This window comes from Oncorhynchus tshawytscha, linkage group LG10 (assembly GCF_018296145.1).
Source record: "Oncorhynchus tshawytscha isolate Ot180627B linkage group LG10, Otsh_v2.0, whole genome shotgun sequence".
In the NCBI taxonomy this organism is placed as follows: Eukaryota; Metazoa; Chordata; class Actinopteri; order Salmoniformes; family Salmonidae; genus Oncorhynchus; species Oncorhynchus tshawytscha.
In genome coordinates this window covers 84,283,588-84,301,496 of record NC_056438.1, presented here as the reverse complement: position 1 = coordinate 84,301,496, position 17,909 = coordinate 84,283,588, and the positions used below count along the sequence as shown (strand labels likewise).

Here is a 17,909-nt window from a genome sequence, read left to right as displayed (position 1 = left end):
ACCCTGATCTGAGCTACTACTACTAGTGTATTATAGTAGCCTGAGGACACATTACCCTGATCTGAGCTACTACTACTAGTGTATTATAGTGGCCTGAGGACACGTTACCCTGATCTGAGCTACTACTACTAGTGTATTATAGTGGTCTGAGGACACATTACCCTGATCTGAGCTACTACTACTACTGTATTATAGTGGCCTGAGGACACGTTACCCTGATCTGAGCTACTACTAGTGTATTATAGTGGCCTGAGGACACATTACCCTGATCTGAGCTACTACTACTACTGTATTATAGTGGCCTGAGGACACATTACCCTGATCTGAGCTACTACTACTACTGTATTATAGTGGCCTGAGGACACATTACCCTGATCTGAGCTACTACTACTACTACTACTACTGTATTATAGTGGCCTGAGGACACGTTACCCTGATCTGAGCTACTACTACTGTATTATAGTGGCCTGAGGACACATTACCCTGATCTGAGCTACTACTACTACTGTATTATAGTGGCCTGAGGACACATTACCCTGATCTGAGCTACTACTACTACTACTGTATTATAGTGGCCTGAGGACACGTTACCCTGATCTGAGCTACTACTACTACTGTATTATAGTGGCCTGAGGACACATTACCCTGATCTGAGCTACTACTACTACTACTACTACTGTATTATAGTGGCCTGAGGACACGTTACCCTGATCTGAGCTACTACTACTACTACTACTACTGTATTATAGTGGCCTGAGGACACGTTACCCTGATCTGAGCTACTACTACTAGTGTATTATAGTGGCCTGAGGACACATTACCCTGATCTGAGCTACTACTACTAGTGTATTATAGTGGCCTGAGGACACATTACCCTGATCTGAGCTACTACTACTAGTGTATTATAGTGGCCTGAGGACACGTTACCCTGATCTGAGCTACTACTACTAGTGTATTATAGTGGCCTGAGGACACATTACCCTGATCTGAGCTACTACTACTAGTGTATTATAGTGGCCTGAGGACACATTACCCTGATCTGAGCTACTACTACTAGTGTATTATAGTAGCCTGAGGACACATTACCCTGATCTGAGCTACTACTACTAGTGTATTATAGTGGCCTGAGGACACGTTACCCTGATCTGAGCTACTACTACTAGTGTATTATAGTGGTCTGAGGACACATTACCCTGATCTGAGCTACTACTACTACTACTAGTGTATTATAGTGGCCTGAGGACACGTTACCCTGATCTGAGCTACTACTAGTGTATTATAGTGGCCTGAGGACACATTACCCTGATCTGAGCTACTACTACTACTGTATTATAGTGGCCTGAGGACACATTACCCTGATCTGAGCTACTACTACTAGTGTATTATAGTGGCCTGAGGACACATTACCCTGATCTGAGCTACTACTACTAGTGTATTATAGTAGCCTGAGGACACATTACCCTGATCTGAGCTACTACTACTAGTGTATTATAGTGGCCTGAGGACACGTTACCCTGATCTGAGCTACTACTACTAGTGTATTATAGTGGTCTGAGGACACATTACCCTGATCTGAGCTACTACTACTACTACTAGTGTATTATAGTGGCCTGAGGACACGTTACCCTGATCTGAGCTACTACTAGTGTATTATAGTGGCCTGAGGACACATTACCCTGATCTGAGCTACTACTACTACTGTATTATAGTGGCCTGAGGACACATTACCCTGATCTGAGCTACTACTACTACTGTATTATAGTGGCCTGAGGACACATTACCCTGATCTGAGCTACTACTACTACTACTGTATTATAGTGGCCTGAGGACACGTTACCCTGATCTGAGCTACTACTACTGTATTATAGTGGCCTGAGGACACATTACCCTGATCTGAGCTACTACTACTACTGTATTATAGTGGCCTGAGGACACATTACCCTGATCTGAGCTACTACTACTACTACTGTATTATAGTGGCCTGAGGACACGTTACCCTGATCTGAGCTACTACTACTACTGTATTATAGTGGCCTGAGGACACATTACCCTGATCTGAGCTACTACTACTACTACTGTATTATAGTGGCCTGAGGACACGTTACCCTGATCTGAGCTACTACTACTACTACTACTACTGTATTATAGTGGCCTGAGGACACGTTACCCTGATCTGAGCTACTACTACTACTGTATTATAGTGGCCTGAGGACACGTTACCCTGATCTGAGCTACTACTACTAGTGTATTATAGTGGCCTGAGGACACATTACCCTGATCTGAGCTACTACTACTAGTGTATTATAGTGGCCTGAGGACACATTACCCTGATCTGAGCTACTACTACTAGTGTATTATAGTGGCCTGAGGACACGTTACCCTGATCTGAGCTACTACTACTACTAGTGTATTATATTGGCCTGAGGACACATTACCCTGATCTGAGCTACTACTACTACTACTGTATTATAGTGGCCTGAGGACACGTTACCCTGATCTGAGCTACTACTACTAGTGTATTATATTGGCCTGAGGACACATTACCCTGATCTGAGCTACTACTACTACTAGTGTATTATAGTGGTCTGAGGACACGTTACCCTGATCTGAGCTACTACTACTAGTGTATTATATTGGCCTGAGGACACGTTACCCTGATCTGAGCTACTACTACTAGTGTATTATAGTGGTCTGAGGACACGTTACCCTGATCTGAGCTACTACTACTAGTGTATTATAGTGGCCTGAGGACACATTACCCTGATCTGAGCTACTACTACTAGTGTATTATAGTGGCCTGAGGACACATTACCCTGATCTGAGCTACTACTACTAGTGTATTATAGTGGCCTGAGGACACGTTACCCTGATCTGAGCTACTACTAGTGTATTATAGTGGTCTGAGGACACATTACCCTGATCTGAGCTACTACTACTAGTGTATTATAGTGGTCTGAGGACACGTTACCCTGATCTGAGCTACTACTACTAGTGTATTATATTGGCCTGAGGACACGTTACCCTGATCTGAGCTACTACTACTAGTGTATTATAGTGGTCTGAGGACACGTTACCCTGATCTGAGCTACTACTACTAGTGTATTATAGTGGCCTGAGGACACGTTACCCTGATCTGAGCTACTACTACTCGTGTATTATAGTGGCCTGAGGACACATTACCCTGATCTGAGCTACTACTACTAGTGTATTATAGTAGCCTGAGGACACATTACCCTGATCTGAGCTACTACTACTAGTGTATTATAGTGGCCTGAGGACACATTACCCTGATCTGAGCTACTACTACTAGTGTATTATAGTGGCCTGAGGACACATTACCCTGATCTGAGCTACTACTACTAGTGTATTATAGTAGCCTGAGGACACATTACCCTGATCTGAGCTACTACTACTAGTGTATTATAGTGGTCTGAGGACACATTACCCTGATCTGAGCTACTACTACTACTACTAGTGTATTATAGTGGCCTGAGGACACGTTACCCTGATCTGAGCTACTACTAGTGTATTATAGTGGCCTGAGGACACATTACCCTGATCTGAGCTACTACTACTACTGTATTATAGTGGCCTGAGGACACATTACCCTGATCTGAGCTACTACTACTACTGTATTATAGTGGCCTGAGGACACATTACCCTGATCTGAGCTACTACTACTACTACTACTGTATTATAGTGGCCTGAGGACACGTTACCCTGATCTGAGCTACTACTACTGTATTATAGTGGCCTGAGGACACATTACCCTGATCTGAGCTACTACTACTACTGTATTATAGTGGCCTGAGGACACATTACCCTGATCTGAGCTACTACTACTACTACTGTATTATAGTGGCCTGAGGACACGTTACCCTGATCTGAGCTACTACTACTACTGTATTATAGTGGCCTGAGGACACATTACCCTGATCTGAGCTACTACTACTACTACTGTATTATAGTGGCCTGAGGACACGTTACCCTGATCTGAGCTACTACTACTACTACTACTACTGTATTATAGTGGCCTGAGGACACGTTACCCTGATCTGAGCTACTACTACTACTGTATTATAGTGGCCTGAGGACACGTTACCCTGATCTGAGCTACTACTACTAGTGTATTATAGTGGCCTGAGGACACATTACCCTGATCTGAGCTACTACTACTAGTGTATTATAGTGGCCTGAGGACACATTACCCTGATCTGAGCTACTACTACTAGTGTATTATAGTGGCCTGAGGACACGTTACCCTGATCTGAGCTACTACTACTACTAGTGTATTATATTGGCCTGAGGACACATTACCCTGATCTGAGCTACTACTACTACTACTGTATTATAGTGGCCTGAGGACACGTTACCCTGATCTGAGCTACTACTACTAGTGTATTATATTGGCCTGAGGACACATTACCCTGATCTGAGCTACTACTACTACTAGTGTATTATAGTGGTCTGAGGACACGTTACCCTGATCTGAGCTACTACTACTAGTGTATTATATTGGCCTGAGGACACGTTACCCTGATCTGAGCTACTACTACTAGTGTATTATAGTGGTCTGAGGACACGTTACCCTGATCTGAGCTACTACTACTAGTGTATTATAGTGGCCTGAGGACACATTACCCTGATCTGAGCTACTACTACTAGTGTATTATAGTGGCCTGAGGACACACCCTGATCTGAGCTACTACTACTAGTGTATTATAGTGGCCTGAGGACACGTTACCCTGATCTGAGCTACTACTAGTGTATTATAGTGGTCTGAGGACACATTACCCTGATCTGAGCTACTACTACTAGTGTATTATAGTGGTCTGAGGACACGTTACCCTGATCTGAGCTACTACTACTAGTGTATTATATTGGCCTGAGGACACGTTACCCTGATCTGAGCTACTACTACTAGTGTATTATAGTGGTCTGAGGACACGTTACCCTGATCTGAGCTACTACTACTTGTGTATTATAGTGGCCTGAGGACACGTTACCCTGATCTGAGCTACTACTACTAGTGTATTATAGTGGCCTGAGGACACATTACCCTGATCTGAGCTACTACTACTAGTGTATTATAGTAGCCTGAGGACACATTACCCTGATCTGAGCTACTACTACTAGTGTATTATAGTGGCCTGAGGACACATTACCCTGATCTGAGCTACTACTACTACTACTAGTGTATTATAGTGGCCTGAGGACACATTACCCTGATCTGAGCTACTACTACTAGTGTATTATAGTAGCCTGAGGACACATTACCCTGATCTGAGCTACTACTACTAGTGTATTATAGTGGCCTGAGGACACGTTACCCTGATCTGAGCTACTACTACTAGTGTATTATAGTGGCCTGAGGACACGTTACCCTGATCTGAGCTACTACTACTAGTGTATTATAGTGGTCTGAGGACACATTACCCTGATCTGAGCTACTACTACTACTACTAGTGTATTATAGTGGCCTGAGGACACGTTACCCTGATCTGAGCTACTACTAGTGTATTATAGTGGCCTGAGGACACATTACCCTGATCTGAGCTACTACTACTACTGTATTATAGTGGCCTGAGGACACATTACCCTGATCTGAGCTACTACTACTACTGTATTATAGTGGCCTGAGGACACATTACCCTGATCTGAGCTACTACTACTACTACTACTACTGTATTATAGTGGCCTGAGGACACGTTACCCTGATCTGAGCTACTACTACTGTATTATAGTGGCCTGAGGACACATTACCCTGATCTGAGCTACTACTACTACTGTATTATAGTGGCCTGAGGACACATTACCCTGATCTGAGCTACTACTACTACTACTGTATTATAGTGGCCTGAGGACACGTTACCCTGATCTGAGCTACTACTACTACTGTATTATAGTGGCCTGAGGACACATTACCCTGATCTGAGCTACTACTACTACTACTGTATTATAGTGGCCTGAGGACACGTTACCCTGATCTGAGCTACTACTACTACTACTACTACTGTATTATAGTGGCCTGAGGACACGTTACCCTGATCTGAGCTACTACTACTAGTGTATTATAGTGGCCTGAGGACACATTACCCTGATCTGAGCTACTACTACTAGTGTATTATAGTGGCCTGAGGACACATTACCCTGATCTGAGCTACTACTACTAGTGTATTATAGTGGCCTGAGGACACGTTACCCTGATCTGAGCTACTACTACTAGTGTATTATAGTGGCCTGAGGACACATTACCCTGATCTGAGCTACTACTACTAGTGTATTATAGTGGCCTGAGGACACATTACCCTGATCTGAGCTACTACTACTAGTGTATTATAGTAGCCTGAGGACACATTACCCTGATCTGAGCTACTACTACTAGTGTATTATAGTGGCCTGAGGACACATTACCCTGATCTGAGCTACTACTACTAGTGTATTATAGTGGCCTGAGGACACATTACCCTGATCTGAGCTACTACTACTAGTGTATTATAGTAGCCTGAGGACACATTACCCTGATCTGAGCTACTACTACTAGTGTATTATAGTGGCCTGAGGACACGTTACCCTGATCTGAGCTACTACTACTAGTGTATTATAGTGGCCTGAGGACACGTTACCTGATCTGAGCTACTACTACTAGTGTATTATAGTGGTCTGAGGACACATTACCCTGATCTGAGCTACTACTACTACTACTAGTGTATTATAGTGGCCTGAGGACACGTTACCCTGATCTGAGCTACTACTAGTGTATTATAGTGGCCTGAGGACACATTACCCTGATCTGAGCTACTACTACTACTGTATTATAGTGGCCTGAGGACACATTACCCTGATCTGAGCTACTACTACTACTGTATTATAGTGGCCTGAGGACACATTACCCTGATCTGAGCTACTACTACTACTACTACTACTGTATTATAGTGGCCTGAGGACACGTTACCCTGATCTGAGCTACTACTACTGTATTATAGTGGCCTGAGGACACATTACCCTGATCTGAGCTACTACTACTACTACTGTATTATAGTGGCCTGAGGACACATTACCCTGATCTGAGCTACTACTACTACTACTGTATTATAGTGGCCTGAGGACACGTTACCCTGATCTGAGCTACTACTACTACTGTATTATAGTGGCCTGAGGACACATTACCCTGATCTGAGCTACTACTACTACTACTACTACTGTATTATAGTGGCCTGAGGACACGTTACCCTGATCTGAGCTACTACTACTACTACTACTACTGTATTATAGTGGCCAGAGGACACGTTACCCTGATCTGAGCTACTACTACTAGTGTATTATAGTGGCCTGAGGACACATTACCCTGATCTGAGCTACTACTACTAGTGTATTATAGTGGCCTGAGGACACATTACCCTGATCTGAGCTACTACTACTAGTGTATTATAGTGGCCTGAGGACACGTTACCCTGATCTGAGCTACTACTACTAGTGTATTATAGTGGCCTGAGGACACATTACCCTGATCTGAGCTACTACTACTAGTGTATTATAGTGGCCTGAGGACACGTTACCCTGATCTGAGCTACTACTACTAGTGTATTATAGTGGCCTGAGGACACATTACCCTGATCTGAGCTACTACTACTAGTGTATTATAGTAGCCTGAGGACACATTACCCTGATCTGAGCTACTACTACTAGTGTATTATAGTGGCCTGAGGACACATTACCCTGATCTGAGCTACTACTACTAGTGTATTATAGTGGCCTGAGGACACATTACCCTGATCTGAGCTACTACTACTAGTGTATTATAGTAGCCTGAGGACACATTACCCTGATCTGAGCTACTACTACTAGTGTATTATAGTGGCCTGAGGACACGTTACCCTGATCTGAGCTACTACTACTAGTGTATTATAGTGGTCTGAGGACACATTACCCTGATCTGAGCTACTACTACTACTACTAGTGTATTATAGTGGCCTGAGGACACGTTACCCTGATCTGAGCTACTACTAGTGTATTATAGTGGCCTGAGGACACATTACCCTGATCTGAGCTACTACTACTACTGTATTATAGTGGCCTGAGGACACATTACCCTGATCTGAGCTACTACTACTACTGTATTATAGTGGCCTGAGGACACATTACCCTGATCTGAGCTACTACTACTACTACTACTACTGTATTATAGTGGCCTGAGGACACGTTACCCTGATCTGAGCTACTACTACTGTATTATAGTGGCCTGAGGACACATTACCCTGATCTGAGCTACTACTACTACTGTATTATAGTGGCCTGAGGACACATTACCCTGATCTGAGCTACTACTACTACTACTGTATTATAGTGGCCTGAGGACACGTTACCCTGATCTGAGCTACTACTACTACTGTATTATAGTGGCCTGAGGACACATTACCCTGATCTGAGCTACTACTACTATTACTACTACTGTATTATAGTGGCCTGAGGACACGTTACCCTGATCTGAGCTACTACTACTACTACTACTACTACTGTATTATAGTGGCCTGAGGACACGTTACCCTGATCTGAGCTACTACTACTAGTGTATTATAGTGGCCTGAGGACACATTACCCTGATCTGAGCTACTACTACTAGTGTATTATAGTGGCCTGAGGACACATTACCCTGATCTGAGCTACTACTACTAGTGTATTATAGTGGCCTGAGGACACGTTACCCTGATCTGAGCTACTACTACTAGTGTATTATAGTGGCCTGAGGACACATTACCCTGATCTGAGCTACTACTACTAGTGTATTATAGTGGCCTGAGGACACATTACCCTGATCTGAGCTACTACTACTAGTGTATTATAGTAGCCTGAGGACACATTACCCTGATCTGAGCTACTACTACTAGTGTATTATAGTGGCCTGAGGACACGTTACCCTGATCTGAGCTACTACTACTAGTGTATTATAGTGGTCTGAGGACACATTACCCTGATCTGAGCTACTACTACTACTACTAGTGTATTATAGTGGCCTGAGGACACGTTACCCTGATCTGAGCTACTACTAGTGTATTATAGTGGCCTGAGGACACATTACCCTGATCTGAGCTACTACTACTACTGTATTATAGTGGCCTGAGGACACATTACCCTGATCTGAGCTACTACTACTAGTGTATTATAGTGGCCTGAGGACACATTACCCTGATCTGCTAGCTACTACTACTAGTGTATTATAGTAGCCTGAGGACACATTACCCTGATCTGAGCTACTACTACTAGTGTATTATAGTGGCCTGAGGACACGTTACCCTGATCTGAGCTACTACTACTAGTGTATTATAGTGGTCTGAGGACACATTACCCTGATCTGAGCTACTACTACTACTACTAGTGTATTATAGTGGCCTGAGGACACATTACCCTGATCTGAGCTACTACTACTACTGTATTATAGTGGCCTGAGGACACATTACCCTGATCTGAGCTACTACTACTACTGTATTATAGTGGCCTGAGGACACATTACCCTGATCTGAGCTACTACTACTACTACTGTATTATAGTGGCCTGAGGACACGTTACCCTGATCTGAGCTACTACTACTGTATTATAGTGGCCTGAGGACACATTACCCTGATCTGAGCTACTACTACTACTGTATTATAGTGGCCTGAGGACACATTACCCTGATCTGAGCTACTACTACTACTACTGTATTATAGTGGCCTGAGGACACGTTACCCTGATCTGAGCTACTACTACTACTGTATTATAGTGGCCTGAGGACACATTACCCTGATCTGAGCTACTACTACTACTACTACTACTACTGTATTATAGTGGCCTGAGGACACGTTACCCTGATCTGAGCTACTACTACTACTACTACTACTGTATTATAGTGGCCTGAGGACACGTTACCCTGATCTGAGCTACTACTACTACTGTATTATAGTGGCCTGAGGACACGTTACCCTGATCTGAGCTACTACTACTAGTGTATTATAGTGGCCTGAGGACACATTACCCTGATCTGAGCTACTACTACTAGTGTATTATAGTGGCCTGAGGACACATTACCCTGATCTGAGCTACTACTACTAGTGTATTATAGTGGCCTGAGGACACGTTACCCTGATCTGAGCTACTACTACTACTAGTGTATTATATTGGCCTGAGGACACATTACCCTGATCTGAGCTACTACTACTACTACTGTATTATAGTGGCCTGAGGACACGTTACCCTGATCTGAGCTACTACTACTAGTGTATTATATTGGCCTGAGGACACATTACCCTGATCTGAGCTACTACTACTACTAGTGTATTATAGTGGTCTGAGGACACGTTACCCTGATCTGAGCTACTACTACTAGTGTATTATATTGGCCTGAGGACACGTTACCCTGATCTGAGCTACTACTACTAGTGTATTATAGTGGTCTGAGGACACGTTACCCTGATCTGAGCTACTACTACTAGTGTATTATAGTGGCCTGAGGACACGTTACCCTGATCTGAGCTACTACTACTAGTGTATTATAGTGGCCTGAGGACACATTACCCTGATCTGAGCTACTACTACTAGTGTATTATAGTGGCCTGAGGACACGTTACCCTGATCTGAGCTACTACTAGTGTATTATAGTGGTCTGAGGACACATTACCCTGATCTGAGCTACTACTACTAGTGTATTATAGTGGTCTGAGGACACGTTACCCTGATCTGAGCTACTACTACTAGTGTATTATATTGGCCTGAGGACACGTTACCCTGATCTGAGCTACTACTACTAGTGTATTATAGTGGTCTGAGGACACGTTACCCTGATCTGAGCTACTACTACTTGTGTATTATAGTGGCCTGAGGACACGTTACCCTGATCTGAGCTACTACTACTCGTGTATTATAGTGGCCTGAGGACACATTACCCTGATCTGAGCTACTACTACTAGTGTATTATAGTAGCCTGAGGACACATTACCCTGATCTGAGCTACTACTACTAGTGTATTATAGTGGCCTGAGGACACATTACCCTGATCTGAGCTACTACTACTAGTGTATTATAGTAGCCTGAGGACACATTACCCTGATCTGAGCTACTACTACTAGTGTATTATAGTGGCCTGAGGACACGTTACCCTGATCTGAGCTACTACTACTAGTGTATTATAGTGGCCTGAGGACACGTTACCCTGATCTGAGCTACTACTACTAGTGTATTATAGTGGTCTGAGGACACATTACCCTGATCTGAGCTACTACTACTACTACTAGTGTATTATAGTGGCCTGAGGACACGTTACCCTGATCTGAGCTACTACTAGTGTATTATAGTGGCCTGAGGACACATTACCCTGATCTGAGCTACTACTACTACTGTATTATAGTGGCCTGAGGACACATTACCCTGATCTGAGCTACTACTACTACTGTATTATAGTGGCCTGAGGACACATTACCCTGATCTGAGCTACTACTACTACTACTACTACTGTATTATAGTGGCCTGAGGACACGTTACCCTGATCTGAGCTACTACTACTGTATTATAGTGGCCTGAGGACACATTACCCTGATCTGAGCTACTACTACTACTGTATTATAGTGGCCTGAGGACACATTACCCTGATCTGAGCTACTACTACTACTACTGTATTATAGTGGCCTGAGGACACGTTACCCTGATCTGAGCTACTACTACTACTGTATTATAGTGGCCTGAGGACACATTACCCTGATCTGAGCTACTACTACTACTACTGTATTATAGTGGCCTGAGGACACGTTACCCTGATCTGAGCTACTACTACTACTACTACTACTGTATTATAGTGGCCTGAGGACACGTTACCCTGATCTGAGCTACTACTACTAGTGTATTATAGTGGCCTGAGGACACATTACCCTGATCTGAGCTACTACTACTAGTGTATTATAGTGGCCTGAGGACACATTACCCTGATCTGAGCTACTACTACTAGTGTATTATAGTGGCCTGAGGACACGTTACCCTGATCTGAGCTACTACTACTAGTGTATTATAGTGGCCTGAGGACACATTACCCTGATCTGAGCTACTACTATCAAATCAAATCAAATCAAATCAAATTTTATTTGTCACATACACATGGTTAGCAGATGTTAATGCGAGTGTAGCGAAATGCTTGTGCTTCTAGTTCCGACAATGCAGTAATAACGAGCAAGTAATCTAACTAACAATTCCAAAAAAAAATACTGTCATACACAGTGTTAGGGGATAAAGAATATGTACATAAGGATATATGAATGAGTGATGGTACAGAGCAGCATAGGCAAGATACAGTAGATGATATCGAGTACAGTATATACATATGAGATAAGTATGTAAACCAAGTGGCATAGTTAAAGTGGCTAGTGATACATGTATTACATAAGGATGCAGTCGATGATATAGAGTACAGTATCAACGTATGCATATGAGATGAACAATGTAGGGTAAGTAACATTATATAAGGTAGCATTGTTTAAAGTGGCTAGTGATATATTTACATCATTTCCCATCAATTCCCATGATTAAAGTGGCTGGAGTAGAGTCAGTGTCATTGACAGTGTGTTGGCAGTAGCCACTCAATGTTAGTGGTGGCTGTTTAACAGTCTGATGGCCTTGAGATAGAAGCTGTTTTTCAGTCTCTCGGTCCCAGCTTTGATGCACCTGTACTGACCTCGCCTTCTGGATGGCAGCGGGGTGAACAGGCAGTGGCTCGGGTGGTTGATGTCCTTGATGATCTTTATGGCCTTCCTGTAGCATCGGGTGGTGTAGGTGTCCTGGAGGGCAGGTAGTTTGCCCCCGGTGATGCGTTGTGCAGACCTCACTACCCTCTGGAGAGCCTTACGGTTGAGGGCGGTGCAGTTGCCATACCAGGCGGTGATACAGCCCGCCAGGATGCTCTCGATTGTGCATCTGTAGAAGTTTGTGAGTGCTTTTGGTGACAAGCCGAATTTCTTCAGCCTCCTGAGGTTGAAGAGGCGCTGCTGCGCCTTCCTCACGATACTGTCTGTGTGAGTGGACCAATTCAGTTTGTCTGTGATGTGTATGCCGAGGAACTTAAAACTTGCTACCCTCTCCACTACTGTTCCATCGATGTGGATGGGGGTGTTCCCTCTGCTGTTTCCTGAAGTCCACAATCATCTCCTTAGTTTTGTTGACGTTGAGTGTGAGGTTATTTTCCTGACACCACACTCCGAGGGCCCTCACCTCCTCCCTGTAGGCCGTCTCGTCGTTGTTGGTAATCAAGCCTACCACTGTTGTGTCGTCCGCAAACTTGATGATTGAGTTGGAGGCGTGCATGGCCACGCAGTCGTGGGTGAACAGGGAGTACAGGAGAGGGCTCAGAACGCACCCTTGTGGGGCCCCAGTGTTGAGGATCAGCGGGGAGGAGATGTTGTTGCCTACCCTCACCACCTGGGGGGCCCGTCAGGAAGTCCAGTACCCAGTTGCACAGGGCGGGGTCGAGACCCAGGGTCTCGAGCTTGATGACGAGCTTGGAGGGTACTATGGTGTTGAATGCCGAGCTGTAGTCGATGAACAGCATTCTCACATAGGTATTCCTCTTGTCCAGATGGGTTAGGGCAGTGTGCAGTGTGGTTGAGATTGCATCGTCTGTGGACCTATTTGGGCGGTAAGCAAATTGGAGTGGGTCAAGGGTGTCAGGTAGGGTGGAGGTGATATGGTCCTTGACTAGTCTCTCAAAGCACTTCATGATGACGGATGTGAGTGCTACGGGGCGGTAGTCGTTTAGCTCAGTTACCTTAGCTTTCTTGGGAACAGGAACAATGGTGGCCCTCTTGAAGCATGTGGGAACAGCAGACTGGTATAGGGATTGATTGAATATGTCCGTAAACACACCGGCCAGCTGGTCTGCGCATGCTCTGAGGGCGCGGCTGGGGATGCCGTCTGGGCCTGCAGCCTTGCGAGGGTTAACACGTTTAAATGTCTTACTCACTTCGGCTGCAGTGAAGGAGAGACCGCATGTTTCCGTTGCAGGCCGTGTCAGTGGCACTGTATTGTCCTCAAAGCGGGCAAAAAGTTATTTAGTCTGCCTGGGAGCAAGACATCCTGGTCCGTGACTGGGCTGGGTTTCTTCCTGTAGTCCGTGATTGACTGTAGACCCTGCCACATACCTCTTGTGTCTGAGCCGTTGAATTGAGATTCTACTTTGTCTCTGTACTGGCGCTTAGCTTGTTTGATAGCCTTGCGGAGGGAATAGCTGCACTGTTTGTATTCAGCCATGTTACCAGACACCTTGCCCTGATTAAAAGCAGTGGTTCGTGCCTTCAGTTTCACACGAATGCTGCCATCAATCCACGGTTTCTGGTTAGGGAATGTTTTAATCGTTGCTATGGGAACGACATCTTCAACGCACGTTCTAATGAACTCGCACACCGAATCAGCGTATTCGTCAATGTTGTTGTCTGACGCAATACGAAACATCTCCCAGTCCACGTGATGGAAGCAGTCTTGGAGTGTGGAGTCAGCTTGGTCGGACCAGCGTTGGACAGACCTCAGCGTGGGAGCTTCTTGTTTTAGTTTCTGTCTGTAGGCAGGGATCAACAAAATGGAGTCGTGGTCAGCTTTTCCGAAAGGGGGCGGGGCAGGGCCTTATATGCGTTGCGGAAGTTAGAGTAACAATGATCCAGGGTCTTTCCACCCCTGGTTGCGCAATCGATATGCTGATAAAATTTAGGGAGTCTTGTTTTCAGATTAGCCTTGTTAAAATCCCCAGCTACAATGAATGCAGCCTCCGGATAAATCGTTTCCAGTTTGCAGAGAGTTAAATAAAGTTCGTTCAGAGCCATCGATGTGTCTGCTTGGGGGATATATACGGCTGTGATTATAATCGAAGAGAATTCTCTTGGTAGATAATGCGGTCTACATTTGATTGTGAGGAATTCTAAATCAGGTGAACAGAAGGATTTGAGTTCCTGTATGTTTCTTTCATCACACCATGTCACGTTGGCCATAAGACATACGCCCCCGCCCCTCTTCTTACCAGAAAGATGTTTGTTTCTGTCGGCGCGATGCGTGGAGAAACCCGCTGGCTGCACCGCTGGATTGCGTCTCTCCAGTGAGCCATGTTTCCGTGAAGCAGAGAACGTTACAGTCTCTGATGTCCCTCTGGAATGCTACCCTTGCTCGGATTTCATCAACCTTGTTGTCAAGAGACTGGACATTGGCAAGAAGAATGCTAGGGAGTGGTGCACGATGTGCCCGTCTCCGGAGTCTGACCAGAAGACCGCTTCGTTTCCCTCTTTTTCTGAGTCGTTTTTTTTTTTTTGGTCGCTGCATGTGATCCACTCGGTTACACTGGTTGTAAGGCAGAACACAGGATCCGCGTCGCGAAAAACATATTCTTGGTCGTACTGATGGTGAGTTGACGCTGATCTTATATTCAGTAGTTCTTGTCGGCTGTATGTAAAGAAACCTAAGATGACCTGGGGTACTAGTGTAAGAAATAACACGTAAAAAAACAAAAAACTGCATAGTTTCCTAGGAACGCGAAGCGAGGCGGCCATCTCTGTCGGCGCCGGAAGTACACACTAGTGTATTATAGTGGCCTGAGGACACATTACCCTGATCTGAGCTACTACTACTAGTGTATTATAGTAGCCTGAGGACACATTACCCTGATCTGAGCTACTACTACTAGTGTATTATAGTGGCCTGAGGACACATTACCCTGATCTGAGCTACTACTACTAGTGTATTATAGTGGCCTGAGGACACATTACCCTGATCTGAGCTACTACTACTAGTGTATTATAGTAGCCTGAGGACACATTACCCTGATCTGAGCTACTACTACTAGTGTATTATAGTGGCCTGAGGACACGTTACCCTGATCTGAGCTACTACTACTAGTGTATTATAGTGGTCTGAGGACACATTACCCTGATCTGAGCTACTACTACTACTACTAGTGTATTATAGTGGCCTGAGGACACGTTACCCTGATCTGAGCTACTACTAGTGTATTATAGTGGCCTGAGGACACATTACCCTGATCTGAGCTACTACTACTACTGTATTATAGTGGCCTGAGGACACATTACCCTGATCTGAGCTACTACTACTACTGTATTATAGTGGCCTGAGGACACATTACCCTGATCTGAGCTACTACTACTACTACTACTACTGTATTATAGTGGCCTGAGGACACGTTACCCTGATCTGAGCTACTACTACTGTATTATAGTGGCCTGAGGACACATTACCCTGATCTGAGCTACTACTACTACTGTATTATAGTGGCCTGAGGACACATTACCCTGATCTGAGCTACTACTACTACTACTGTATTATAGTGGCCTGAGGACACGTTAGCCTGATCTGAGCTACTACTACTACTGTATTATAGTGGCCTGAGGACACATTACCCTGATCTGAGCTACTACTACTGTATTATAGTGGCCTGAGGACACGTTACCCTGATCTGAGCTACTACTACTACTACTGTATTATAGTGGCCAGAGGACACGTTACCCTGATCTGAGCTACTACTACTAGTGTATTATAGTGGCCTGAGGACACATTACCCTGATCTGAGCTACTACTACTAGTGTATTATAGTGGCCTGAGGACACATTACCCTGATCTGAGCTACTACTACTAGTGTATTATAGTGGCCTGAGGACACGTTACCCTGATCTGATACTACTACTACTAGTGTATTATATTGGCCTGAGGACACATTACCCTGATCTGAGCTACTACTACTACTACTGTATTATAGTGGCCTGAGGACACGTTACCCTGATCTGAGCTACTACTACTAGTGTATTATATTGGCCTGAGGACACATTACCCTGATCTGAGCTACTACTACTACTACTGTATTATAGTGGCCTGAGGACACGTTACCCTGATCTGAGCTACTACTACTAGTGTATTATAGTGGCCTGAGGACACGTTACCCTAATCTGAGCTACTACTACTAGTGTATTATAGTGGCCTGAGGACACGTTACCCTGATCTGAGCTACTACTACTAGTGTATTATAGTGGCCTGAGGACACGTTACACTGATCTGAGCTACTACTACTAGTGTATTATATTGGCCTGAGGACACATTACCCTGATCTGAGCTACTACTACTGATGTATTATAGTGGTCTGAGGACACGTTACACTGATCTGAGCTACTACTACTAGTGTATTATAGTGGTCTGAGGACACGTTACACTGATCTGAGCTACTACTACTAGTGTATTATAGTGGTCTGAGGACACGTTACACTGATCTGAGCTACTACTACTAGTGTATTATAGTGGCCTGAGGACACGTTATGTAGTGACGTTACCCTGATCTGAGCTCTTCTATTTCAGGTCCAGAGTGTAGACGTGGCTGCCTTCAACAAGATCTAAGCCTCTCCCCTTTCCTCCCTCCCTCCCTCCCTCCCTCCCTCCCTCCCTCCCTCCCTCCCTCCCTCCCTCCCTCCCTCCCTCCCTCCCTCCCTCCCTCCCTCCCCTCCCTCCCTCCCTCCCTCCCTCCCCCCTCTCCTCTCCTCTCCTCTCCTTCCTTCCTCCCTCCTCTCCAGTCATCCAAAGAGTTACTGCTGCTCTCTGCTTCCAGTTACTAATAAAACACAGCTTTAAGCACAAACACCTGTCTGTTTCTGTCTGAGGGCAAACATGACTATATATAGGTCTGTTAATACAGGACTAGTAAAGGCCCAGTGAGGGGAAGTAGTCCTGCTACGCCCCTATAGACGCCCCTCCACACAGCACCTGAGCCCAGTCAGGGGTACAGCTGGGGGTCCCCCTGTGTCCTCACACACACAGGTAGGGATTGGCTGTGTTCACGTTCAGAACCAGCAGCCTCATTTAGAAACGTTGCATATGCACATAAAACATGCATGCGTCAGTTTTCACAGAAAACT

General features: G+C 44.8%; 1 protein-coding gene across 6 annotated transcripts in view; it reads left to right on the top strand.

Annotated features, from left to right (window-relative positions):
- Positions 1-17,470, top strand: part of LOC112239223 (elongation factor 1-delta) — a 40,698-nt gene extending 23,228 nt beyond the window's left edge. For all 6 annotated transcript variants that reach the window (XM_042329276.1, XM_042329279.1, XM_042329278.1 and 3 more), the window contains one exon: positions 17,356-17,470. In XM_042329276.1, coding sequence (XP_042185210.1) covers positions 17,356-17,394 — 39 coding nt within the window. In that variant the 3' untranslated portion in view covers positions 17,395-17,470. The remainder of the gene's footprint in view (positions 1-17,355) is intronic.
- The last annotated feature ends 439 nt before the right edge of the window (positions 17,471-17,909 follow it).